Raw genomic sequence first — 26,962 nt, 5'->3', positions numbered from 1 at the left:
ATCGGGGAGCGCTCCCGCCCCTCTCTCCGGAGCGGCGCCGGGGGGAGACAGCCGAGCGCCGCCGGGCTTTTCCCACAGTGAAACGGGGAGGGCTTGTAACAGTATCATTATTATTATTATTATTTTGAATTATTATTTTTAGCGAGAGGGAAGGAAGCTCGGCGGGAGCAATGCGTCTGCCAGAGAGGAAATCTGGGAATGCAGGGGAAGGGAAGCGGCGGCTGCCGGGGGAGCGGCCGGGGAGCGGGGCAGCGCGGCCGGGGAGGGGGCACCGGCGCAGGTAGCGCGGCAGGAAGCGGGGGCGGGCGGCGGGCAGGGCGTGCCGGCCGGGCCGGGCTGGGCTGGGCTGGGGAGCCGGGCTGAGCCGAGGGGAGGGGAGCGGAGGCGGGGCCGGCCGGGGGGTGGCCGTAAGGTGAAGGTTGTTGCAGTGGGTTCATTAAAAGACAGAGTTCAACTCCTCGCCGTCGCAGAGCGCTGCTGGGAGGCTGGTTCGGCTGCGTGCGAAGGGGTAAAAGGAGGGAAATAAAACAAAACAAAACAAAAAAAAAAAAAAAGAAACGAGAAAAGGGAGCAAACCCGCAGCTACTTAAAACAATTCTAAGAGGAGCGGAGCAAGAGCGGCGTTGGAGACGGCGGGAAGCAGGGGCAGGCTGCGCGCTCCCGAGGCCCGGCGAGGAGGAAGGATGATAAACGTGGTGCTCCTGTGGCTGGTGGCCCTTTGCTTCCAGGCTGCTGTCCCGGTGAGCCGAGGGAGCGGGGCGGGCGCGGCGCACGTGGGGCGGCGGGGCCCGGGTGCGGAGCGGGGCCGGGTGCGGGGCCAGGGCGGCGGGGCAGGGTGGGCCGGGCCGGGCTGGGGGGACCGCCCGGCTCCCCGCTTCGACGGGCTCCCGCAGGGGATCGCAGCGGTGCCCAGCCGTGCCGGGGCGGAGGGCTGCGGTGGCCTTTGTGCTGGCGGCGGGCCCCAGCACGGCTGCCCCGGCAGCCTTAATTCAAACCAGACCCGCCTTGGCGGCTCCCGACCTGCCGGCAGCTCCGCCCCGGGGCGCCGCGGGGCGGGCGGGCGGCGCTGCCCGCACCCCACCGGCCGCGGGACCCCTCGGTGCCCCCGGGAGGGCCGGGGGGGGGGTCGGATGCTGCCGCCGCCCCTCCGGCGTGTCGCGCCCCGGCGGCGGTGAGCGGCGGGTCCGGGGAGCGCTGGCATGTGGCCCTTTGTGGTTCGGCTGTGGCCAAGTCGCGGGGGGCTCCTGGAGCTGGGGCGCTCCTGCCGTACCCCGGCGCAGCCCCGGGGAGCGCGGGTCGGTGGCTCCCCGCCGCCTTTGTGCCCGAGAGCCCCGGCCCGGGGCAGGGTAGCCCGGACTCTGCTTTCTGCCGCTGAAGCAAAGGTGCCGGTCCTGCCCGGCTGGGCTCACGGCCGCGCCGGTGCCGGCGCTCCCCGGGGCGCGGTGACCCCGCGGCAGCGAGGCCCGTCCCGGCTGCCGTGTCCCGGAGCAGCTCTCGGGGCAGCCCGCAGCCGTGGGGCGCCCTGCTCCCGCAGCAGCAGCAGCCGCCAGGTGTCATCCGCGGACAGGGCATGGCTCTGCTCCTGCTGCTGCTCCCGCCCCGCCTGCGAGAGCCTTTCCGCGGAAACCCAGCCCCGTGAAGTGCTGTGCTCGCTGCTTCAGGTCTGTGCTCGCAGCCTGGGCGGTGTCGAGCCCCGTGTGCGGTCGGAGGGTGCGGGGCAGGAGATCTTGTGGCCGCGCCTCGAGGGCCACAAAGCCCCAGTCCCGTCCCTTTCTTCTGAGATGTGGGACATGCTTCTTTGCTTCCCATCTTTGCTTCCCAGACCAGAGTGTGCCCCGGTTGTGAAGTCTTTCCCTTTGGATGAGTTAGGAGAAAAAAGTGGAGCATGAGATAGTTTGAGCAGGCATGGCTATCAAAGTAAAACTAGTGGGGTTTCTTCTTTCTGAAATGATTGATTTAAAACTTGCTTAGGGGTAAACTGCAGCACCCGTCGGATAAGGAGTGGCAGAACAAAGTGCACTGTGGGATCTGAGCTGCTCAAAATGCCTCTGGTTTTGCTGTACCATTGTGTCTGTGAACTTTGCCTGTAGTTCTGAGCGTGGACCCTCCTGGCCCACATGGCAGTGAGTCGTTATGAGATGGCTAAAAATTACAAACATGTGAGTGTAGGCAGCACTGTTCCATGGAAGGAAGGCTCTGCTCTCAACTTCTGAGTAAGCTTCTGCTTAATGAAGTGGGGAAACTGCAGTTAATTTGCAGCCTCTCTACTCTATTTGGATAAAATTCCCCTGTGATAAATATTCCTTACTAGAAACGAGAAGGACATGAAGTAAATGCTTGTCTGGAGTTCTCCTGTGCTTGTGAGATGCTCAGGCCTGGCTGGCCTTTCAAGGGGTTTCAAGGGTGAGCACATGGAGGAGCAGAGGTCCTGGGGCTCTCCAGGGTGACTCAGCACTGAGGCTGTTTCCCTTCTGGTGATCACATGGCTTTTTCCCCCATGTCAGAATGTCAGTGACAGGGACTAATCTGCCTTTCCCACGCACTCAATGCAAAATAATTACTGTTTTGGATTGGGTGTCTGAAAACCTCTTGTGTTGAAGCAGAGTGGCCTTGCACAGTACTTTGAATCTGCCAGACTGCAGTGCTGTGAGCATTGCCATGGTTGTGTTGGGTTCTTGGTGGTCTGATTGTTGGGATGGATGCCACTGCTGCTGGTACATGGCTTGGCCCTTGGCTCTTGCTGTGTGACTTGGCTCATCTATGCATATTGTCATTGGAATAATAAACAGGAGCAAGAAACTGGCCAAACAATAGTTGTTTTCTTCCTGAGTACTCTTACCTGCAGGAATGACTGGGGAGGTTCCTGGTCTCCTTCAAGGTGGCACTTTATTGCTTAAAACACTCTTTATGAGAGTAATTGCGCTCTGTTATTATGATGGAGACAGGGACTTCCTTGAAATGAGAAGGCTGATACATCTGACCACTTTAAGAGTTTAACCTTGTTATTCTCTAAAATAGAAACTTTTACAAGGTATAACACTGCCCAGAAGCCAACTGATCCTGCTGCAGGAGGGCAGTGGGCAATCCAGCCCCCATGGTGAGAGGAGGAGGGTTCTGATTGTTTTGTCTGGTGTAGGTACATGCTGGTGGTTGACAGAAGCTTACCCAGAGCTGGCCAAGCCTTTTTCCAAGGGTGATGTCATATCTGAACATAAACTAGTTAGAAGAAATTGGGTAGTCCAGCTTGCTTGTTAAACATGCAGGCAATGGATAAGGAGGAAACACTTCTTTTCTACAGTATGCACAGAACATTGTCACAATATTCATCTAGCGCTGTAAACAGAGCTTCTCCATCTGAACATTGACTTGCTGGTGGCCACCTCCCGGTGAAATGGTGACTGCTGTATCTGGTCAGCTCTGAGTAGAGCAGCAGCAAATGAGCTGGGGTTTGTATGGTATAAAGGGGCTCTAGTGCAGTTTTGTAATCTTTGTTTCAGGTTTCTCTCAGTTTCAAGTGGTGAGAAGAGCTAGCGTTTTAATGGCAGCACTCTGAAATTTCTGGAAACAAACAACCCTCTAACAACCTGAGACAAGTTACAGCAAGTGCAAGAAAACTGTAAGCCTTCTAAAATTAAGTTAGTGCACAAACCTGAAATGTAGGGTGCTGTTTTAGCAGCAAAATTGGTCCATTTTAAGTATGTGTTTTGCATTGCCTGTACTCAGATGTCTCCAGGTGGCCTGTATACCAGCACTCTGTCCTAACCTTGTTTGAAGGGATTCCTGTGTCCAAGAACCATACTAATACCCGTGAGAGAGACATTCCACACTTGTTTCTGGCATCTGAGGAGCGAGGGTTTTAGGCCCTCCTTACAGGGAGGAGGGAGCTTCTTGGGAGAGAGAAGATAGGGCCTTTTCCTGAGTAGATGCTGCCAATTATAAAATTGCAGTGCTTGAGCGTTGCAGCGTTAGTGTTTTCATCCTAATAGCTTTGAGATAATAAAGAGTAGAAGACGTCTAATACAGCACTCCTTGACAGCTAAAGATTGATGGGCTTGCTATGTTCAAATGGCACTAGTCCCTCAGGACAGCGTTCAGCTGCTGCTGAAGCACCTAAATGTAGGTGTCTGTGTGTGCTGGCTGCTTAAGCCCTCATTAGAGTCAAGGCGATGTAATCAGTGGAGCCAAAGAGGGCGATTATCTGACCAGCCCCTGCACGTCTGCTCCAAGGTGAGTTGCTTTGTCAAGGCTTTATTGGCTAGATCTCAAGTTGCCTATGAGAGGAGCACAGCACCTTTACTCTGGTGCCTTTATCTAGAGCGATTTAGCTCAAAGTGATGGACTTTTTATCTGTGGAAATTAATCGTAATCTCTCCATAAACAAACAGACTGGACAGAACTAAGAAAGCAGTGGGAAGCATCAGCTGCTGGCTAGAACAGCAGCTCCCTTCTGTTCTAGTGTAACTGTAGTTTTGCTCTGCTAAAGAATGTGGAAGAAATTAGGGATTATAGCTGGGTCCCATCTCAGCACTCTGAAGTGAGCAGAATATATATGAGCAGAAACATAAGTGGTTGTATTTGGGGGGGGATGGTTGTGAGCTGTTGGGTAAGCATCAGAGCATTGTAATATTTAAAGACAGTTTATTTGTAGGTTAGATGAGAGGAGCTTTTGTTACTCTGTAGACTTTGATATAGGCAGTGAACTTAGAGTGGGGAAGTTGTTTTGACCAAGAGTGCAAGGACTTCTGATGTTTCTTATAGGCTCATTTCTGAGTTGAGAAGATATTCTTAAATGCAGAAGGCATGTGGTGCCTCCTTTGGAGTGCTGAGTGTCAGCTTTGCTAACAGGTCTCTAAGTTAGGGCTGACAAGTGTGCTTCACCTGAGCTGCTGCTCTGCTGGCTACTGGTGTACCACAGCCATGAGCCTTATCTGGCCTGCCTAGAAACTTGGGACAGTGCCCTTTCTGCTGTGGGGATGCTCATGGAAAAGTTACTGCTCTGCGAAGCCTCACCTCAAGGTGAGATAACATTTGGACCTCCTACAAGCAACCCTTGTGGGGCAACATCTGCTAATGTGGTGGTTTCCCAAGCTCTCTGTTTCTCAAGCAGTGCTTGGCTGCAGTCGGCATTCTGGGTCTTGTGGAACCGGCATGGGTCCAATGGAGTCTGTTAGCTTGGGCTCCTTGCCATGCTCCACTGTAATGTTTGTATCTTGCTGCTGAGACCAGTCTCACCAGTGAGGCTTGCTCTGCTGGATGGGAACCAGTGTGTTAGTGGGATTTGGATGGAGTTGGCAATAGAACTTCCCGTTGAGTCACTGGAGCTGCAGTAACAACTGAGTCATGGAGGTGTTGTAAGTCATGGCTTTCCCTGCTAGGCTTCTAGTTAGAAACTCCTTGGGGTATTTTCAGTTGAAGAACTCTTGCTGCTTCACCTCTGTGTCTTGCTGCTCTGCTCTGTGGACTATCTTCTCCATAGCCCATGTTTTTGCATCATGGTTCTCCTTAATGTCCACTCATTTTATGGTGTTCAGGCTTTTCTAATAACTTTTCTAATAAAGGTCTTCTGGATTGCTCTTGCAGAATGACTCCTGACTAAATCAAGGCTGCTGATATGACATAGGAAACTGCCTGCCACCCAGCTTAAACTACTCATGGGTATCCTGCCATGCATGAGGGCTCTGTGTTGTCATACTCCACTGTGTAGCTTTTCTACACTGCCTGTGCAGTAATGTCAATGTCTTGATTGCCAGTCATAGAAGCAAAGGCTGACAGTCTTGATTTTTGGCTGTGGGCAGTCCCAGGTACACACTCCTGTCAGGCAAGCTGCAGAGTACAGCCAGTTCACACAACGACTCCTCAGAGTGCACTGGCTCCATCACCTGAGCACACACAAACCATAGCTGGAGACTGGGGCTTGCTCTTTGTCTGCCTCTGCCATGTGATGAGGAGCTAGTTGCCTCTTTTAAATGTAAGGAAACTTGAACTCTGTTCCACTTGGAAGGGGAGTGTGCTGAATGCTTTCTAGGCGGCACTGCAGATCGTGATTGTCCTGTGCTGTACACAGGAAAGCTCTTGCTAATTAGTTCCTAATGCTGGTGGCTGTACACATCCTGGTCAGAGGCAGGCAGCAGCTTCAGTCCAGCCCCTTGCTCATACAGGGATTACTGGAGGAGCAGGCTGTAGATTGAAGCCAGAGGTGGGCAGAGGTGAGTGGAGCCAGTCTGCTTTCTAGAGAGCAAGTGGTGATTAATATAACGAGTTCCAGATGAGAGCTCTTGTGAAGCTCCATGTCATAGCAGTGGTGCTGCTGTGACTGTGCTGCTTGGAAGCCTTTGTGTATTCTCTGGGGATCAGAGCTGGCAGCTACAGTGCTGTAGGAAGAGACTACCTGGCTCTTTCCTGTCCCAGAACAGGATCCCATTGTCCCATCCCATGTTGTCTTTTGCTATGCTTTGAGACCAGAAGAGAGGAGAAATACAAATATAGGTATATATTTATAGAGAGAGACATCTATGGCTGTCACATGCTACTTGTTATCCAGCTGACAGCAGAGTTTGGAGGCTGTGTGCCCTGGCCCTAGCATGGTGATCTGGGAGATTTGATACCTATGCTCTGCACAACACAGGAGATTAGAGCAGCCTGTTGATCTACCAAAACATCAGCCTCTGCTAAAAGCATCTGCAGAGGAGAGAACGTGTTATCCCATTGACCAGCTAATAGGGATCTTCTTTAGGGACAGAGTCCAGGCTTTCTTCAGTCAGAAGGCTGATGGGTAAAGCCCGAAGTAGAGGAACCACAAAGCTTGCCTGAATTCGTATCTAACACAGATGCTAATATGTGTGATATTCTTCACTCACTTGCTGTGCTCTGTTGCTTATGAAACTGTGACAGAGACTCACACCAGCAGATTTCATGGACAAATGAGATTTGTCCACCTCACTGGCTCTAGCAGCGTGTGAGTGGCACCTCCATGCAGTGGAAAGTGGTGGTGAGGATTGCATCGAAACTTGCCCAACAGCCTGCAGCTAGACAGCTTTGACTTCTAAATCTCTTTCTGTCCTAACGGAGGAATCATCTAGATCGTGACTACTTTCCCATCGGTGAACAAAGCACAGAACAAAAGAGGCTGACTCTGGCATGTCTGGGCAGTGGCAAGGAGTGCTGTGCTATCGTGCTCTCACATCGACTGACTCATGGCCTGCAGAAGAAAGCTGCTGGCTTAATCCTGCAGCAGCACCGGCTCCCTCTGAAGTGTGTTTAACCTGCAGAAAGTTCCCCAGTCTGCATCTGTAGTTGCACTGAGCTGTGAAACACTGCTGAGCTTCTTTCTACACAAGCTGGAAGATGTGATTATGAATAATAAGAAGTTATTACTCTGGTAGCTCAAGAGTGTTAAATGCTCAGTGTACCCTCCCCCCTACACCCAGCATGCGGCCAGAAGGGGTTAAAAAGATTCACCAAATGTTCCTACACTGGTGCTTGTAAGTAAATGTGGTGAGTTGACCCTGGCAGGGCACCAGGTGCCCACCAAAGCTGCTCTGTCACTGCCCTTCTCTGCTGGGCAGGGAGAGAAAATGCAACAAAAGACTTGTGGGTCAAGATAAGGACAGGGAGAGGTCCCTCACCAGTGACCATCACAGGCAAAATGGACTTGGCTTGGGGAAATGAATTTAGTTTATTACCAATCAACTCAGAGTAGGATAATGAGAAGTAAACCCACATCTTGAAAACACCTTGTCCCCCCTTTTCCCTGCCATTTTTTGGCTTAACTTTAATTCAGATTCTCCATCTTTTCCCCCCAGGAGTTCAAGGGGGTGGGGAATGGGGGCTGTGATTAGTTCATCACACGTTGCCTCTGCTGCTCCTCCTCAGGGGGAGGACTCCTCGCAGTGTTCCCCTGCTCCAGGGTGGGGTCCCTTGCAAAGGGTTTGTCTCTACAAACTTCTCCAGTGTGAGTCCTTCCCATGGGCTGCAGGTCTAAATCACTGCTCCAGTCAGGATCCCTTCCATGGGGTGCAGTTCTTCAGACACAGGCTGCTCCAGCTTGGGTTCCCCACAGGGTGACAGGTCCTGCCAGCAAACTTTGTCTGCTGTGGGCTTCTCTCTCAATGGGGGCTACAGGTCCTCCCAGGAGCTTCTTCCAGAATGGGCTTCTCATGGGGTCACAGCCTCCTTTGGATGTCCCCCTGCTCTGTTGTGGGATGCTCCAAGGGCTGCAGGTGGATCTCTGCTCCACTGTGGGCCTCCATGGGCTTCAGGAGCACAGCTGCACCAGGGGCTGCAGAGGAATCTCTGCTCTGGGGCCTGGAGCTCCTCCTGTCCCTCCTCCTTTGCTGACCTTGGTTGCTACCCTCACATCTTCTCATTCCTCTCTTTTCTGGCTGCAATTACTCCTGTGTAATAACTTTTTCCCCTTCTTGACTGTGTTATCCCAGAGGCGCTGCTGCTGTCACTGATGGTCTCAGCCTTGGCCAGCAGTGGGTCTGTCCTGGCTGGCTGGCACTGGCTCTGTCAGGCATGGGGGAGTTTTTGTCTTGTAAGAGAAGCCACTCCTTTAGTTCCCCTGCTACCAAAATCCTACCATGCAAACCCAGTACAGTAAAGCACGTTTGACACAAGGTGTCTTGTGACCAACTTAAACACTAGAGCCACAATTGTGTAGGAAATCTCATTGTCTGGCCTATTCTGTAATGCACCCCCCTCAGCAGACTGCCTGCTGAGAACCTTCCTGTGCTTATTTGGGGGCATACTACTTGGCAAGGCTCAAAACTATGCCATAAATCATTCTAATAATATGATGGTATTGGTGGTGTTTTAGTGCCTGGGGATGTTCTCTGATATTATTTAATTTACTAGTATGATGTAGCCCGTGGGTCTCTGGCTGCAGGCCCAGAATATTATGAAGTTGAGAAAACTGCAGTATCCAGTAAAAGAAAGTGAAAGTTCACAATAGAGGATCACAACTCTTCTCTTGGAAACTGAACCTGTTTTGGATAATTCAGAGAGCTGAGCAAATACAGTTGTGTGAGAAGTCCTGTGTAATCCATCAGTTGAAGATTGTGAGGTGAATTCTACACACCTGGGACAGCATTCAGTGTTGCTTTGATGGTGCTGGTACATGCCAGTGGTTCAGCCTGTGCTTTTAGACTTGGCCCATAACGTGGTCCTTCAGCATTTTGTGCTCTGCTTTATGCAGAGGGATAATATGCTGGCTAGAGTGGTTAGTCACGGAGTAGACCCAGACATTTATTCATATATATGAAATATCTTCAACTTAGTGATGTTTGAACAGTGTCTTAGAAGTCTGATCTGTTAAGTCACATCTTGGCTATACTGATGGCACCTCTTGAGAGAAACTGGTCTGAACTAGGGGACATGCTGTGCTAGGAGTAACTTGGTAGTAAAGCATTCATCTTGCCTTGCAATTTTAGCACTGTTTTATTGACTTGTCATGGTGCCTGTCAATCTGTCAGCAGTGGCATTAGTGGTCTAATGGAACAGAAGTGGTTCTTGTCTCTTCACAGTATAGATGTGTAAAACACAGGGATGTCCAAATCACAGCTTGCAATCTTACACTTGTCCATATGAGGCAGGAGAGCATCCCGAGTGCACAAACATGGTAACATCTACTAAACTCTAACCTGCCCACCTCATTTGGTGGCTGCTCTGAAAGAAGGCCATGGGTAAGACAGTGAACAAGCTGTACACCCAAAAATGACAGCAGGAGATGAGGCTTGAGATCAAAAGATACAAATTGAGATCAAAAGATAGCTCTGATTTATCTCACCTTGCAACAGTCCCTCATTCAGGGCTCTGCCGTACAGATGTGGTGTGAAACAGTGTAACTGGGTGACTGGGTCAGAGTCAGTTTAATCCAGTAGGTGTTTGGTCAAGAAATGCTTAATGTCCATTAATTAGATTACTGGAGCAGTAGGTGACTGGAGCACTATTGCAGCAGCAGGGTTTTTTAAGACTGTTTCTGGTGGGAGGATTTCATTTGGTGCTTCATCACTGGAATGATACTTCAACACCCTCGTGACTCAGCATGGAAGTACACCAGTCAGCTCTCATAATCTCACTGAGGTGTTGCATAATTTAACTGTGAATGGGCAACTGCTGTCAGAACTTTGTAGCATGTGCAGGATTAGCAGTGCTTTTGTAAACCTGAGCACAGAGACCATTAGTGTCCTAGGAAGGAGTGCTGTGAGCTTGGTCTGTGCCATTTCATGTGGGTAGATCCCTGGCTGTGTGTGCTCCAGTGCTTGTGAGCATGAATCTCTCAGAGGGAATGCATGCAGTCTGAACTGTGTTCCACCTTAGAATAACTCAGTGGAATGTGGTCCAGCCTGTGCCCAAAGACCATCTGAGCTGCTGCTGTTTGTTCCAAGGAGACCAGCAGCACCCACCACACTTGCATGGTGCTTTTCTTCAGGAGCTGCTATGGCTGTTGTGGAAGGAGGGGGTAATGGTGAAAGTGCCTCTTTGAGAAGACTCTTGGGATAGGGGAAGAGGGTATTCCTGATCTGAGATGTGCCTCCTGCTTCAGGTGATGTTTCAGTCCTTGTGAATGGCTTAGTCATGGCAGTGTAACTGCATCTGTTACAGGGATGACTTCTGCATTCTAAACAACCTTGGCTTAGTCAACACAGATCCTGTGGATAAGACAATGTGATAGCATGCCTCATAATGTAGAGAGACTTGATTTCATCAGATCTAAGCTGGCAATGGTGAGCCATAGAAACAAACATAAAAATAACACCAAGAATCATAGAATATACTGAATTGGAGCTCCACAAGGATCATTGAATCCACTATGTGCTAGTGTAAGACCTGCCAAGAGGCAGGAACTGCCTTCCATTGGGTCAAACCCAAATGTAAAGCTGCCTGCCTGGTCTGTGTGAGTCCAGCCACTGGCTGTCCATTGGGACTCATGAGTTCATTCCTAGCAGACCGGTGCTGGCTGCTGTGAGCCCTGCTGAGCAAGAACAGAGTCACTTAGAACTGGTTGGAGCTTAGCTGTGACCAAATCAGAAGGGTGCTGTGGAATGCCAACTCTTGACTCATTTTGCTGCCCAAGTTTCGCTTCTCTAGCTCCCTTGCAAATAGTCAAGGTCTTCTGTACCAGACTGACAAGGAACAGCACCAAGCAGTCAGGTTTTGGGATGTCCCTGGTCCTGCCACCTGGTGTGCACATGGGAGAGAGAGATTGCATTGGTGCCTGTTCAAGCCAGGCGGCTCCTTCTGGGTGCTCCCAGTCCCCTGATCCATCAGCTCTTCAGTGGGGGCTGTGGTTAAAAGGGCTGGTGGTGATGCTGCAACTGAGAAGTTGAGTTTTAGATTTATATTGAAATGCAGCAATCCAAGGGAAAACATGTCTGGGATGCATGTATGGAAAATACAGATTGTTAGCTGTCCTGGCTTAGGTCCTGTCACCCCAGGACAGTAGCAAAAACTAATTTCACAAGCCTTGGAGACTTCACTGTGCATCCCTCTGAAGAAAATGTGGAATTTTCACAAAAGCAATCAAAGAGGCTTTGTCTTGGGTTGTTGAGGCTTGGGATGTTGTCATAATCAAAGGAGCTGATGTAAGTTGTGTAAGTTAGACTGAGCAGATCAGCTGGGAAGATAAAGCAGAGTTTGATAGCAGCAGGCCTTGCAGCTGGCAGGTGTTTCTGTCACTGAGGTGTGAGCAAACAGAAGGTAACTTTTGTTGTCCTGTCCATATCCGGTTGCTGCAGAATACATCCTCTTATAAAACATTATCTGGGCAGTTCCACTGTAACTCTGTCACTAATTGGAACACCTGGTCAGCTTGTTTGTTGTTGTAAGGCCAAGCATTTGTAAGTTTAAGTAGTCTTACTTAAGTTTACCAATGGCTTTAGCTGAGACCTTTGGTACTACTGGGTTGCAAGTTCATTTTTCTGCTGAGGTTTAAACAACATCCTACCTGCTGGGAGCCTCAAGTCCTGCCCTAAGTACAAGCTTTTTGGTTTGATACACTAGGGATTTTTATTTGAAACTTGGATTTCACTAATTTAATGTAGCACTGCAAGCAATTTGCTCAAATTAGAAACTTGTACATATCAGCAGTAGAGTGAAAATGTTTCTGTGATCCTTCAAGAAATCTTAGAGCTTGGTTTCCTGGCTCCTTGGCATATCTCACATTAGGTAATTGCTGGACTTCAGGGTGGAGAAGAAGGAAACTCTTGAAATAAGAACCTGAGTCTTTTCCTATACTTGTGTCTGGACACTGAAGGCTGTTGCATTTTCTCTTGTCTGACAATTGTTCCTGGCTGCGTGTTGGCTTCTCTTGTTCAGGTGAAGCAGAAGTGTCTTTCCCCCTCAGAATACCATGTAGCATTGTGATGAGGTGGTTTTTGACTTTGGGGCCACATCTGCTCAGGTCAGAGCACTTGTGCAGCTGCAGCACTGCTTGTGGTAGTTTGCTGATCACATTAAAGCTGCCATGGAGCTCATTTGAAATGGGTGATAGTTCCACCAACCAAATTGCACAGCATTTGTCTCCGGGAAACAGGCTTCCATAGGTGCTCTGGTGCTGCTGAGAGGAATCAATGATGCACAGGGTGCCACCACTCTAATTTGAGGACTTGAGATGGCACAGACCACATCTTGCTTTGCTATAGCCACACCTCTGATTTCTGAGCTGGGACTTCCTGAGCTGACTGGCTGAAGATGACAACAGCAAGCTGTGCTCCCGTGGGACCAAAATCCCTGAGCTACCTCTGCCATGTCCCCACACTGGTGTGCTGCAGGCTTGTGCTCTGTCCTGCAGCCACGGCCTGGCCAGGAGGAGCGTGAGGGGCTGGGTCCCTCATGCAGGGCCGAGCCCCCGGGTGTGGGGCCGGATCCCTCATGCAGGGCCAGGTCCCTCATGCAGGGCTGTGCCCCCGGGTGTGGGGCCAGGCCAGATCCCTTATGCAGGGCCGGATCCCTCATGCAGGGCCGAGCCCCTTGGTGTCCTGGCACGTGGCCTACAGCCCCTCACTGAGCATTTGGAGCACAAAGGGCTGCTGGGACAAGCCAGTCCCAAAAGGAACAAATGGGGGCACTCACCACCTGCAGCTCTTGCCTCAAACCCAGCCCCGGGCTCCATTCAGCAGCCTCAGGGCTGTGATGCCAATGGCTGCTTCGCTGGGAGCTGGGTGGTTTCTGGGGTGTGTAGAGAAAGGAGCCTGGCTTCCCCAGCCCACACTGCTGCCAAGGAGCAGCCAGAAAGTCCGAAGCCCACTGTTGCACTTGTCGGGAACTCTGGTTCTGCAGCAAGTTTAACTGCAGTGACAGTCCTCAGTGCTGATCGCTGAACAGGGTGAGTGCTGTCAAGAGATGGGGCAAAGAGAGGAATTTGCCTCCACCACAGGTCAGCTGGTTGGGCATAATTGGCAAAGAATGCTGAAGACATAATCTGTGTGTTTATATGTGCAGGAGGCAGCACTGCAAAGTCCAGTCTCTTATTTGAAGTGGCTGTGGCTGCTGCCTTGTGTGAGGTGAGTTGCTCTTTCTCACCTGAACTCCACAGCAGGGGCTGCATGTGTGCAGGAGGAAGAGGCAGCAGGTGTTTAGATCCTGTCACTTCTAGTTTCTTCTGCTGGCAAGAGGGTTGCATTTATCTGTGCTGTAGTGACCAGTACGTGTGGGTAATGTGTGGGTTTGGGCTGCTGGAGTCCTCTGCTGGACAGGTTTCCATTTCATAAAGATTTTCTGCTTGCCAGCATGCTCCTCTCTTTAGCCTTACTTTGACAGGTTTCAGGAATGGGCAGCCCATGTCTAGCCTCTGCTGAAACCAAGCAATTCCTGGTCTGTTCCTTTCTAAGCAAGCAGATGAAGTGGCTTTTGCTGTAAGAGTGACTTTTCCCTGCTGGTTTTGCTACACTAGGAAGTAGGAAGTGCTGGGACTTTCAATCAGAGGGTTTTAAGACAATCTAGGTTTGCCTAGTCTTGACTTAGGCAGCTCAGTGCTCATCTCTCAAGCCAGTTTAAGTAGGTTGAAATTAATTTCCCAGGATGGATGGCCTCAGTGAGCTGCACCTACTTTGCACAACCCTTTGAGCTTATATATTGGCTGTGGCTTTCTTTTGCTAGCTCAAGAAACAAATGCCTGAACTATCAAGTATGTTAAAGAGCTGCAGGGAAGGATCTTTAAAGAAAAGTGGTTTATAACATAAAACTGAACTGGCTGCTTCTCATGAGATTAGCTGCAGGGAAATGAGCTCTCTCATTAGACTGCGTCTTCAAAGCACTGGCTGCCCTGAATGTGGGAGACAAAAGGGACCCCACTTTTGGCCATATTGTGACAGCCTGTCAGTGATACAGAGTTAAGCTGTGTGCCTATTGTGGCCACATCTGTGCATGTGTTCTGTGGTGAAATTCAGTCTTTGGCCTGGGCTGCATTGCTTGACTGGAAGGAGCAGATTGGTGTGGGTGAAAGCAGTATGTGTAGTAACTTCCTTGTCTGATACATAGTCCAGGTGAAAAAGCAGGAGCACAGGTGTAACTCACTTCTCTATTGCTGAGGGACTGAGCAGGCTTCTGGTGGGGCTGGCTAAGAGGGACCTGAGAGGCAGGTGAGCTCTTCTGCATCAGAGCTGGCACGGTGCTCTATGCACTGCTGGCACAGAGGGCTCCCATGCACAGCTGCTGTGCTGTCCCTGCTGCCATGGGCATGGCCATGAGCTTCCCCTGCTGAGGAATCCATAGCCCTCTGGGACTGCAGCTACTCCAGCTTTGCTCAGCCCTCTGTGATGAAGGATGTTCAGTGTACTCTTCGTCCAGGAATAAATGGCAAGTGCACTGGGCCTCCTGTAAAGTTCAGGTGGCTCAGGGTGAAAACAGAACTGCTCTGGTTTGAGCAGCATACCTTTGTAGCCTTTGCTACTGTGTATTCCTGCTCCCAGGACTGGGAGAACTCAGAAGCACTGCTGTCAGACCTTGGAACAAACATGATCCATGAGCAGACACTGCAGAACCCTCCCTACAGCCCTGTCCCTGCTCATTTTTGTATGAACCTGTGTGGCCCTCTGAGTCAGGCTCTGATTTGCGTGTTGCCTGCAGTCTGGTGATGTGCATTTCCATAATGCATGGCGGGCTGGGGAATGAGTGTCAGCATCCCAGAGTGCAGGCTGTGAGCCTGTGTGAATGCTTAAGCAGCCCTGGCTGCCACCCTCTGTCCTGTGCCAACACAAACACTTGTGCATTCATGCACTGAGTAGGATTGGGAAACTGGTCCTGCTGGAAAATTCTTTGCATGATATTTTATCCTCTTCTTACTTTTTTTTTTTTGGTTTGGATTTGTTGGTGGTTTTTTTTGGGGGGGGGGAGGGGTGAGGTTTGGTTTTGTTTTTTTTTTTTCTTTGCTTTTTCTTTTTCCTTTTGTTTAGTTTAACAAGAGCAGTTCCCTGATCTGGTTCACCATGAAAGGGCACAAACAGACGTGCAGGGGATGGTCCAGGAAGCATGAAGTGACATGCTCTTGTGGGAGGTGGGAGTTAAAAGGGCCCTGCTGTGCAGTGTGAAACTTAACCTGGTGGCGACAGGCTGGTTCATTTTTGCTCTTGGCATGTTGATTACTGTGTTTCTGCCCTACTTAATTAAAAAAGTTGCCCTGTCACTCTAAGGAGAAAATGTAAAGCTGATTGGGCAATAGTGTGGAGCCTCTGGAAGCATTGGGACACTGGCTGCTCTGCCTGTGGAGCAGCTGGATGCTCTTCCTTGGCCACTGCATCTTGTGCAGGGGATCAGGGTATGCCCCTACAGCTGGAAGAAAAGGAGGATCACAGCCTAGTGAACAGTGGGCACTCTACGGTCTGGTTTTTTTTCTCCCCGTGGTGGAATAGATCCTAAGAACTCTCATCCTGTTTTGAGCAGCTGCTGGAAGGTGTTTTGCTGTCTTTGAGAGCTGAGTGCCAAGAGGAAACTACTGTGTGATCAGGGAGTTCAAACACACTCCCTCAAAGATAGTTCCTCTCTCAAGTCACCCAGCAAAAATAGAAGAGGACGCCAGTAAGAATGCAATTGACCAAGATTTTCCATATTTCTTTACACTAATAATGGTCTGATAGACAAGCAGCCGGATTAACTGGCTTGCTTACCTCTTTCTGCTAAAATAGTGCTTGCCTTGCTGAGCAAAAGAGCCCCCTTTGCTTTCCACTTGCTTCTCTTTGGAAGGAGCACCCTCTGAGCCACTCTCCAGCCTTGCTGCAGGTGGCACAGATTGATGGATGGAAGGATGGGGATGCTGAAGCTTGTTGATACACATCAAAAGGTTGTTGAGGGCTCAGGAGAACACCACCATCTGAAACAGGGAGAGCACTAGGAAGTGAGAAGTGCTAGTGACTTGGTTTGTAGAATCATGGAAGGGTTTGGGTTGGAAGGGACCATGAAGTTCCAACACTTCTGTTATCACAGCAGTCCTTGATTGGAACACTAGCCAGGGATAAGATGCTGCTTAAATTTAGGCTGTTCAGCCTTTGAACTGTGTGTGGGGTGGCTGGTAGCTGTCTTTGGCCTGTGCTGTTAGTCTGCATCTTTGGCTACTCTAGGAAGAGAAATACTTTATTAACCTATGCAATCACCAGGGAGCACCAGGGTTTATTTTGAGCAGTGGCTTAGCAGGAGAAACAACTGCAAGAGAATTTAGGTGAGGTGGTGCCACACTGCTGCTGAGTTCTGGTGTAACAGGCTTGCGTGCAAGCTTCACTCTTGACTTGCCATATAAAAGCATCAGCTCTTTTTCTGCTATTCCAGAATTTATGACTGACTATTAAAGGTCTGAATGGCCAACTTAATTCCAGAGCCTGTATGTCTGTAAAAGAAGGGGGATAGGTGAGGATGCTGCTGGTGGGTTTTATATAGTTGGTTGTGGGGTTTTTTGGTTGTTGGCTGGTTTTCTTCTTAATTTTTTTTCCACCTTAACCATTGAAGCTGTCTTCTGACCATGAACATCTGGGATAGGAGTTAATTGTGCATGGGCTATTAACTGCAGAATATCAAGGTTTAACGAAGCTAAAGTTTCCTTCAGCAGGTGGTTTTGTCTTCCCCCCACACTAATACCAATATTACATTGAGGTTAGAAGCTCTTCGTGCTGCTCTGCCTCACATAGCATTTCTGCTCTTCAGTGTATAGGAAAAAGTGAAAGACAAACCTTTCTGTTAGAGTTTATTTAAGAATTAATTGTTCAAATCCTTTGGAAGTATTCTTCTAGATGCTCTATTGTAGCCAATTTACAGGGCAAATGTTTGTCTTGCTCTTGTATATCTCTTAAACAAGAGCAGACTATTGGTTTTCCTTCCCACGCAGTTGCAGTTCCCTCACAGGATGGTTAGGGAGCTGTTTGAGGTGGGAGAGCTCACTACAGTTCATTCTTTTTCAGCTGAGTAAGAAGGATTTATTAGGGGAAATAAAATTGCAAATTTAACAGCTTTATTCAGATAATGGAGGATTTCAAGTGTTTTTGACACTGCAGATCACTAACTGGATTAAGAAGAGTTGGATACAAATCATCCTTAATCTAGTTAAGGGCTTGTAGCAGCTTGTGGCAAAGCCAGTGGTTTTGCTTACCTCAAAGAGCAATTTGAGAAAAGCTCTTTCCTTTTGCATGTATCAAATTAAATAAATGTGGTTCTCAGTTGGGGCAGGGTTAGATCAACTAATCAACTACAAATCTCCCCCTCATCATGAGAGTGCTTCAGATCTCTGCTGTAGCAGGAGGGAGCTCTGTAGCAGCTGATGGGATAAGCCCAGAAGAACCCATGCTTTGAGACTCTGACCAAGATGAAGACTGAAGAATAGCTAAAAATGATACTTTAAAAAAGAAAAAAATTCTGGACTATGTCAGCCTTCTGGATCCAATAATATTGCTAATGAGTTGTGAAAGCCTGGCCCATTGTTGATTAAACTGAAGATGCCACTAAGCAGCTTTCTGGTTGTCCCAGCAGAACTGAATAACTATTGTTCTGCAACAATGCAGCGCTCAGCAAGAGCAGAAGCTAACAGTCACCCCAGGGTTTCCCCTAAACAGGCTGCTTTGATCCTTGTGGAAGAGGGTCTTCCACTGGTTAATGAGAACTGGTTAAAGCATATCAAAAATACTGTTAAAAATTTTAGCCCTCACATGCAACTGAATTCAGTGGCAGCAAATCAAAAGGACTGGACAAGTATTTCCAACCACTTGTCTGAACTGCTAACAAAACCATACAAGCTTGTAAAATGGTAAAAAGCAACATGATGTAGGTGCTCGATAAGAATGTAAAGATTTTTTGACTAGACTACATGAGGTACCATCAGAGATCCACCCTCTGAAAGGTAAAGTAAGCTTGTTTTAGGCTGGAATTATTTTCAGCTCTTTTGTATGATAGCATAACCCAGTGTTCTGTGCCCCTAATCCTCTTAGCTAATCAAAACCTTTCCCATTGGTGTAAGTCAGCTTCAATAAAAGGTCATTGAAAAACCTTGACCATGAGGTGTTTGTTCTTTGAACAGCACAGTCTGTCTTCCTGATGCAAACCCAGATTAGTTCAGTCCCTTCCAATGCTGTCCTGAGTCAGTGTTTTCTAACCTTGCTGTGTCTGAAATCCTTCAGCAGCAGATCGTCATAGAAGCATGGCCTTTCTGCAGTACTTGTGTTTTGTGGGGAGGTTACCATCTTAAAAGCTCACTGAAGCTGTAATTTATGGAGCAAGAAATGTAGTCCTTATATAACCATACAGTTACATAAATTGGGCAAATGTTCCTTAATGCTCGTGTGTCATGAAATTGGATGATGTCACAAAATTATAGCACTTTGTGGATATTCTGACTGCTATCCACATGTGCATAATCCTGTACTTCCCCTGAGTATTTGGGCCAAAGAAAGTTCCCCTACAGATCCTAAGCCTCAAGCTGCCTGGTTAAAGGAAGGTGCCACAATGCCCAGAGGAGCAGCTGGGACAAGACCCTTGGGGACATGTAACTTCACTAAGTTCTCATATAAATCTGTGGAAAGCAGGCTTTACTGATCCTGATTCATGTTTTCTGTTATTCTTACGTGCAGCAGCCAGCCTCAGGGGTTGGTGGGTCGTGTTTGGAGAATGGGTGCTGAGCAGCTGCTGGACAGCTCTGCCCTGCAACACCCTTGGATGTCCCTTGGTTTAGACTGAGCTGCCCTGGGCTTCTCTCCTCTGAGGAGGACCTCACTATCCCTGCTCTGATACAGGAATCAAACTAGGACTCAAATTGGTACATTACAAAGGCTGTGGAGAAGCAGAGCTTGCAGCAGCCTGGGAAGAGGCTCAGAGCTCAGGTGTGAGGGGAGGTGTTAAGGGTAGGCTGGCTGGACACATTCCTTAAGAGCAAAGGAAATGTGACTCAACTGAACAAGCCACACCTATTAAACCCCTCAAGGCAAAGGGGTGCAGGGTCAATAGTCAAGATCTAGAGTTGCCATTTTATTTCTTGGCAGTCTGTGATCCTTTCAGGAGGATTGTTGAGGTCTGCAGGCGATCAGTCTGTCCAGGTGTTGTTGGAAATCTCTGTGAGCTACCCTGAATATTCAGATTTGAGGGTGAAAGCAGCCTTGATCCTAGCTGAATGTGTATGATGATACAATCTTAAACTGTATTGGCAGTGCCTTACTTCAATAAAAAGCTGGAGAGTTTGCTTTCTAGCAGCTTCCAGGAAGTTTTCCCACTGGGAGGAGAATGCAACCCCCACCTTTAGCAGCATATTCCCCTTTTGCACTCAGCCAGGCTGAGTGAAAGAACAAAGGGTTGTGCTTGCCATTGCTGGTGTGAGAAGTGAGAGAGAAAAATGGTCTCCAACCCCCCATCAACAAAAGCAGTGCCATTTCTAAGGCCTCACTTATCTTCTGAAGGTATGGGGAAGGGCACATGAGGGAGCTGAGTTGGGCAGCCTGGCAGTTCTTTCTTTATTCTTTATGCACCAGCAGTTCGTACTCTTTAATATTTGAAGTGAAGTGAGATCAGCCTGTGTGAGTCACCACCCTTGGACACAAGAAGGAAAATACATGGGAAGTACTTATCTGACCTACTTTCTGTAGAAGGGTGCAAAAGCTCAGTGCAAACAAGCAGGGACAAATCTAAAAGTCAAAATTACCTCATGACTTGCTGTTAAACAAGAGATCGAAGGGCAATTCACTCTAGAAATATGCTTGCAGAAGCTTAAGAAATAGTGCTTTGGGGATTTATTTTCAGTAGGGAAGAAAAGAGCTAAAAAAATTGATGGCACCCTGGTTACTTGTCTTCAGAGAGGTAGAATCTAATGGGCTAGTTAACCACCTTGGAAACTAGTTCTGTGGAAATGTGGGGAATGGATAAAGTATTAAGGATGGAAGAGAAAGCTATATAAACCTGGTATCTTAAGAATAACAAGGAGATAGGACCAATAAACACATCCATTGTGGGTAATAAAGTGAAAACTACAGAGCTGGATTGTTTTGACAGTACATAATGGTGCTGGCTAACTTCTCCCTGGGATGAGGATGAATGTCATATTCATTTTAAAGTGACATTGTGTTAATGCAAGCTAGAGAGATACAGTGGGCCTGGTGGCAAGAATATATGTCCTTTTTTTACATAATAAAATGAGACTCTGCACTTCTTGGGATCATAGGGATCCCACAGCTTGGATGAGTCAATGTTACATCTAAACTTGCAGATGGCAGTGCTGGAAAGGTGTGACAAAAGTGACTTGAGGATGAGATAGAAGTCAAAATTTGTGGAAATGGGGAATGTAGTTGGGTGTCAAAAAGATGAAATTTGGAAGAAGTGACTTAGAGGGTTTTGGTTTGAAATCTGAGAAGGAAAGATGGCTGGTTAGGTAATGGTAGCCCTGCAGAAATAAACCTGAGGCTCGTCATGAGCTGAGAGTCAGGCATGTTGTAGTGATAGGAACAGTAAGTGTGTACAGCACAGGCCAATGAGATGCACGAAATAATCATGCTGTAATTAGTAAACTAGTAAACACTGAAAGAGTGTTGTCTTCTTTGGAGATCCTGAATAGCTTTGAGTGTTGAATGCTCTGACAAACAAGTGCCATAGAACAGGGGTTTGGCCTCTTGTTTCAGCAACTGAATTTCAGTGCTGGGTAGTGCACTCCTTGGAGTGTAACTGGAGAAAGCTCAGGGCTTATTCTCCAACAGTGAAGGCTGGCTTCTATCTCTGGACTTATTTTGAGTGCCCACACATAGTAAAAAGGGACTTGGATTCTCCTTCTAGCTAGCTCAGGCCAAAGCTAGATCCTTTGGTTTCAGATATCTGAACAGTATTTGAGTCATAAAGGGAAAGAAGACAAACTATTTTGCCTTCCCTTCTGCTCCTTAGGATTAATGCAGTGATTTGCAGATGGAGTGAGTTGGTAGATAGGGAAGGCGCAGTCAGCCCCTGGAACAGGCTGGTGGGCACTGCCTGCTCCCAGGATGCAACACTGAATGGATTCCTTGCTTTCTTCTTTCCCAAAGCAACTTCAGCCTGGAAGCAGTGCAGAGAAAGGAGACAGCAAGACTGACCTTTCCAATACTACTCTTTTGGGGAGGGGAGCTGGAGTGAGGGAAGAAGAAAAAATGCAGTCTGAACAAAAAAATTTTGTGTGACCTCTAGGAACCCCTAGAAGACTGTGCAAGCAACCTGATCACTTCAATCTCATCACTGACACATGTTTTTGCTCTTCTCTTTAAAGCAAACTACAAATCTGAACCTTCCCCCTGAAGACCTTGATTCATCTGGGGATGAGGAAGATGCGTTCTCAGGTTCAGGTGCAGGTGAGTTATTAGCACTTGTGCTGGTAGTGCTTGATCCTTCTAGAATGTGGCACTTGAGATCTCAGTAAGCACCTAAGGGAAGGGGGGAGAGAGGAATCCACACACAGACACACACACACACACACCCCAGAATATGAGAGCTGGGAACAGAGAAAGGGCCTAACCTATTAGTCTTGTATTCCTTGAGATTCTAACAATTAGTAGAAAATGAGCTGTAGGAGACTTGAGAGGGAGCAGAAGCAGAGGTAGACTCCTTGTGACTGCTAATGTGACATGTGTGAAGAATGTTATGAAACTGGAGTGATTCTTCACACATGGGGAAGAGAGATCATAACAAAGCCCTTTATGAGCAGGTAGGAGATAATGTTTGAAGGTGTGTAAACCCTAGCCTACCAACATGTATCAAGTACAAACTTTATCTGTCAGATGTGCATGTTCCCATGGGCCATAGGTTTTTATAAGTGATAAGGGGGATTTAGGGTAGGGGGGAAAGTCTACAAAAATGATTGTTAAACTGCGTGAGAGAGACCCTTGGTGTTCAGTACTGAAGTTGAGGGGATGCTAGTGAGAAAAGAGTAGGCTATTGAAAGCTGAAGCATGCTATGCCTCTGCTTCCTTCCAGCCACAAGTTTGTATTTTAGATTATACTCTGCAGAAATTAAGACCCTGAAATCAGTTCCAAATGCAGTTGAGGTTGAAGGTGTGACTGCTCTAAATCAAATAAAAGTGTTTATGGAAAAAGACTCAGATATCTACCCTGAGGAGCCAATGTACTGAAAGCAGATTTCCCTTGTCAACCTCACCACAAACAGGCACTTTTGCCCTGGGGAGAAGCAGATGACTAACTAAAGTATTGCTGAGTACCACATTGGTCTGTCCCTTCCTTATTCCACTGAAAAGGATGAAGAATTACAAACTGAACTTTGGTTATTATGAAAATTGACTATGGAGGTTAAGCATCCTCCTTAGACCAGTGTCCTGAAGATACTATTAATAGGCCTCTAAACTGGCCAAAGATAATATTTTTTTTTGGTTGCTTGTTTTGCAGGTCCCCTGACTGATCAGTCTCGCACCTGGAAAATCCCAGGAGAATCAACTAATTCCTCAATAGTGGCAGCACCAGTGGATTTCAGTGAACAGCCATTTCATGGGATTGAGAGCAGAACTGAAAAGGAAGCAATATCTCCTTCTGCAACCAGTAATCCAGTGACAGAGAAACCAGTTGTAGCTGTGAGGGACGAATTATCCATCCTGGGCTCACCTGATGGGAAACCAACAAGCCATGTAGTCACAACAACAGTGAGAAGTCCCACTGCTCACTTTCCTTCCGTGGTTCATGTGACTCCTTCAGAAGCCCCTGCTGTGGTCCATGAGCTTGAGCCTCAAATCCCCAGCTCTGATGTGCCAGACACCAAGGATGTCCCTGAGCCCCACTCTACTGTCCACGGTGAGGGCGAGGTGGCTGCCACCGCCGCAGCCACAGCTCCGGGGGATGTCGCTCCTACACATGAGGAGGTTTCTGAAGTTGGCTCTGGAGACCCGGTGAGGACTAACAGTTCTGACACCCTTTGCAGGGAGATGTAGTCTTTAGTAGCATGTACTAAGTTGGTTTGGTGGGAATGGGTGTTAATTAGTCAAAACCAGTGATTGGTTTAATGGGTTATGTTGGTGGACAGACGTGATGAGAAACATGAATAACCTGCCCTGTATGTCCCAACAGGGAGACTTCATCTTGACTAAAGACGAGGAATTTCTCCCCACCCAGAACTCAGAAGTACTGGCTGACTCTGAAAGGAATGCCAAAGCAGCAGGAGCCTCAGGGATTATGGACAGAAAAGAAGTTCTTGGAGGTACCAAATATTTTGGGTTTCTAGTTGGTAAAAGCAGATTCCTGGAGTCTCCTGGCAGCAGAAGCTGTGGTTGTGCAAATACATCTCTGAGCAAGGATGCTAACCTTTTACATTAGACCTCTGAAATGAGGGTGATGATTCTGTGATGTCAAAACCCTAACAGGGGCAAATATTAGTCTGCTAATAGCAGCTAGCAGTGGCTGCTTTATCTGCTACTTTGTTTAAACCTCTTCCTTCACCCCTCTGAAAAGTTACAGTAAAATTTCTCTGTTGCTGCCTCAGTCAAATTACCAGGGTTAAGCGCCATAGCCTTGTGTGCTGTGCAGCATGGCCCAGTGGGAGATCCATGTCCCTAGGACTGGCTGCTGTATTTGGGCAGGTGCTTGGTTTGGGAGGGGATAGAAGGGCACATTAATTTAAGTCATTAGGCCAGGGACAGGTAGGGAACAATCTGGAACTTAAAATCATAGTAGCACTATCTGGTATGGCATCTAGAGTAATCTGTGTCTTTTTCTCCTCTTCCAGGTGTTATTGCTGGAGGACTTGTAGGCTTGGTGTTTGCAGTGTTTCTAGTTGCATTTATGCTGTACAGAATGAAGAAAAAAGATGAAGGCAGCTATTCACTGGATGAACCAAAACAGTCTAATGGAGGATACCAAAAACCACACAAACAAGAGGAATTCTATGCATAAACACTGATCTTCAGGACACTTCTTATTCCATCTTTCTTGGACTCTTCTCTCCCTGCACGTGGACCTCCTAGTGTGCTTTGCATTAAACTTAAGCCATATGATCATTGGGTTATTTGCCCTTACCACTTTGCCATTGGAAATTTTTAAACTACAAAGTAGATCTGGATTCATTGAACATTCCCTGCTTTCTTGCACAACTTGGGTTATTATTTTTTTTGTTTGTTTTTTTTTTTTTTAACAGAATTGGAACTGCAAGTTCCTAAACTCACCTTGGTTTATCTAAAGACTGCTGGGACAGGCGGTGGGGAGAAGATAAGGGAGCACTGTATGTATAAAACTCTAGATATTTAGGGAAAGGGCTAGCAAGAATAACCAATTACCAGTGCTCACATTCTGTATAGCAGGGGTCCTTCCTATTTAACTCATAGATGTGTTTTGAGTGTAACAAGTGGCTGTGCTGGGCAGACATTTGGTACACTGCTATCCTCTAGCTCTTTCTGACAGCTGTATTTGGAGCACTTAATGCCTATGAAACATCAAGCTGAACTTGATCTCTGCCAAAAGGAGGTGTGAGGGGCAGGGTAAACAATTGACTGTCACGTGGTTTAAAATAACTTATATTTTGGAAGCATTATCCCATACTCAGAGCCAGCTCCTAAGCAGCTGGTACGTATACTAGCAAAAAACAAACCCCAAAACTAAGCAGAGAGCTAATTTTGCCAATAGTGTTGGGCTGTCCCACTACCCTCTCTCTCTCTCTCTCAAGGCTTAGGTAAGAAGTAGATTTTTCCAAGCAGTCTCATCTCAGACATTCCCTTTCCTTGGTGCTGAGTGGAGGGTGGCTGTCCTGCTGTCTGGTCTCACCCCGGGCAGTCGCAGGTGACCCGGGCTGTGTTGTAGCCGGTCACTGCGGCTGTCTCGGAACGCGCTCTGCCCTCTGTGCCACAGGGTGCCGTGGCACACAGGGCTGGGAGGTGGGAAGCAGCACCTCATGGCTGCAGCTAAGGAGTAGAGAAAGCATCTGAAATGAGCCTGGGGAAGGCTGAGTGTAGGTGGCCTTAAACAGATGCAACAGTTGGTGTGCTTGACTCTCGCTACTCCGGAGCGGCTCCTTGGGAGCTGTTCCTGCACTTTGGAGAGAAGCCCCTCCAGGGATGTCAGTCTAGTAAGGGCAGAAAAGCACCCCCTGAGCACAGTCTGGATGCCTGAAGCTGTGTGTGGTCAGTGTGCTGTTAGATGTCAGGCACTGGGGCCTCACTGGGGGTCTGGAGTCCTCCGGAGCATCTCAAACCGTGCGAACACAAGTCTGGTGTTCTGTACAAGCCTTACTTCTGCTCTGCCTTTGGGTAGCTTCTTGCCACTTCAGTTCCTTGTCACTCAGTGCAGAAGGTATGGGGTGGGTGAAGGAGTGTTTACAACTGATGTAAATATTTGTACTGTCGAGCCAGAGGGAATGATCAGAGTACATTGGACAATATTGCAACAGTTGGTACAAATGTTGCACGTTAACAGACAAACTTAAAAACCTGTGTAATTTAAATGAAGTATAAAACACTCCTGAGCTGCCATGCAGCTAAAATTGGTGCCTTCGCTGCAAACACAAGAAAAAAACCCCAAAATGGTTCCAAACTCTTCTTTATGCACATGGAAAACTTGTGCATATGTGTAGCTGGCTGGTTTTTTAAGTAAAACTGCAACAACCATTATGGTTTTTTGTTAGGGTTGTTCTGTTTTCAGTTGTTTTTTTATTTTGGGTTTTTTTTTTTTTTTTTTTACTGAATGAATTTTTATAGGTTAATGCAATGACCAGATGGTGTTAATTTCAGCTGTAATTCTTTGCTTTGTATAGGAATGTAGAAATGTTTGATAGGTCTATCTATGAAAAGGTTCTTGTAAAGCACAGGAAGATAAAGTAGAAAAAAATCAGTTGTACCTCACAACCTTGTTAGGGGGAAAGGAAAAACCTGTATATTTTGGTAGTCTTAACTGACAGTTTGTGAAACAAACATGACATTCTGTGTTATTTAAGTGGTACAAATGAAATATGAGTTCTGACAGAAGATGCAACATTGGGTTATCTCTATGCCATGTAAAGGTATACTGCAATAAATGGCATTTTGGCAAGAATGTGTCTGACACAGTCTGTCTGTGAACATTGTTGTGTATAATACATCAAAAAGTAGATGTTGTTTTTAAGACTGCCTAGGTCTTTAAGGAATTTGGGTTACAGAACTGTGAATTTTGGGGCTAGAAACACTGAGATTCAGTTCAGCACTTGAAGGGTCAGAATGTGGCCTGCCTTCTCTCCCACACTGCCCTGAGTGTCCTGGTTGCAGTGAGCTGCTCTGGCTGGAGGCACTGGTGTGGGATACAAATGGGCTCCAGTGGAGAGCAGAATGAAATGGCTTTGTTAGAGCCCTGCAACATTTCATGCTGATTTTGGGACCTCTCCTTGTGCAGAATATCACCATCCCCAAAAGGTGATAAAAGTTTCAAATCTTCCACAGGGCTTCCTCCACCTCCTCATCTTCTGCCCTCAGGAGTTTGAGAGCAGAGAGGACTGTAGGAGGGCAGCCCCAAGCCTTCCCTAAAACCCCTAAAACCTGCTTTCCAAGATGAATTGGAGATTGTACCCCCAAGGAAGGAGAAC

General features: G+C 47.8%; 1 protein-coding gene across 1 annotated transcript; it reads left to right on the top strand.

The window, feature by feature from the left end:
- The first annotated feature begins 399 nt into the window (after positions 1–399).
- On the top strand, positions 400–26,439 carry SDC1 (syndecan 1). Its single transcript, XM_063150888.1, has 5 exons — positions 400–740; positions 21,689–21,770; positions 22,819–23,312; positions 23,491–23,620; positions 24,146–26,439. Exons 1-5 carry the CDS (start codon positions 684–686, stop codon positions 24,310–24,312), a joined length of 930 nt encoding a protein of 309 aa, XP_063006958.1. The 5' UTR covers positions 400–683; the 3' UTR covers positions 24,313–26,439.
- Positions 26,440–26,962: the final 523 nt, after the last annotated feature.

This window comes from Melospiza melodia, chromosome 3, assembly GCF_035770615.1.
Source record: "Melospiza melodia melodia isolate bMelMel2 chromosome 3, bMelMel2.pri, whole genome shotgun sequence".
NCBI lineage: Eukaryota > Metazoa > Chordata > Aves > Passeriformes > Passerellidae > Melospiza > Melospiza melodia.
Note: the sequence above shows the minus strand (reverse complement) of the source record. Positions and strands in the feature narration are given on the sequence as shown.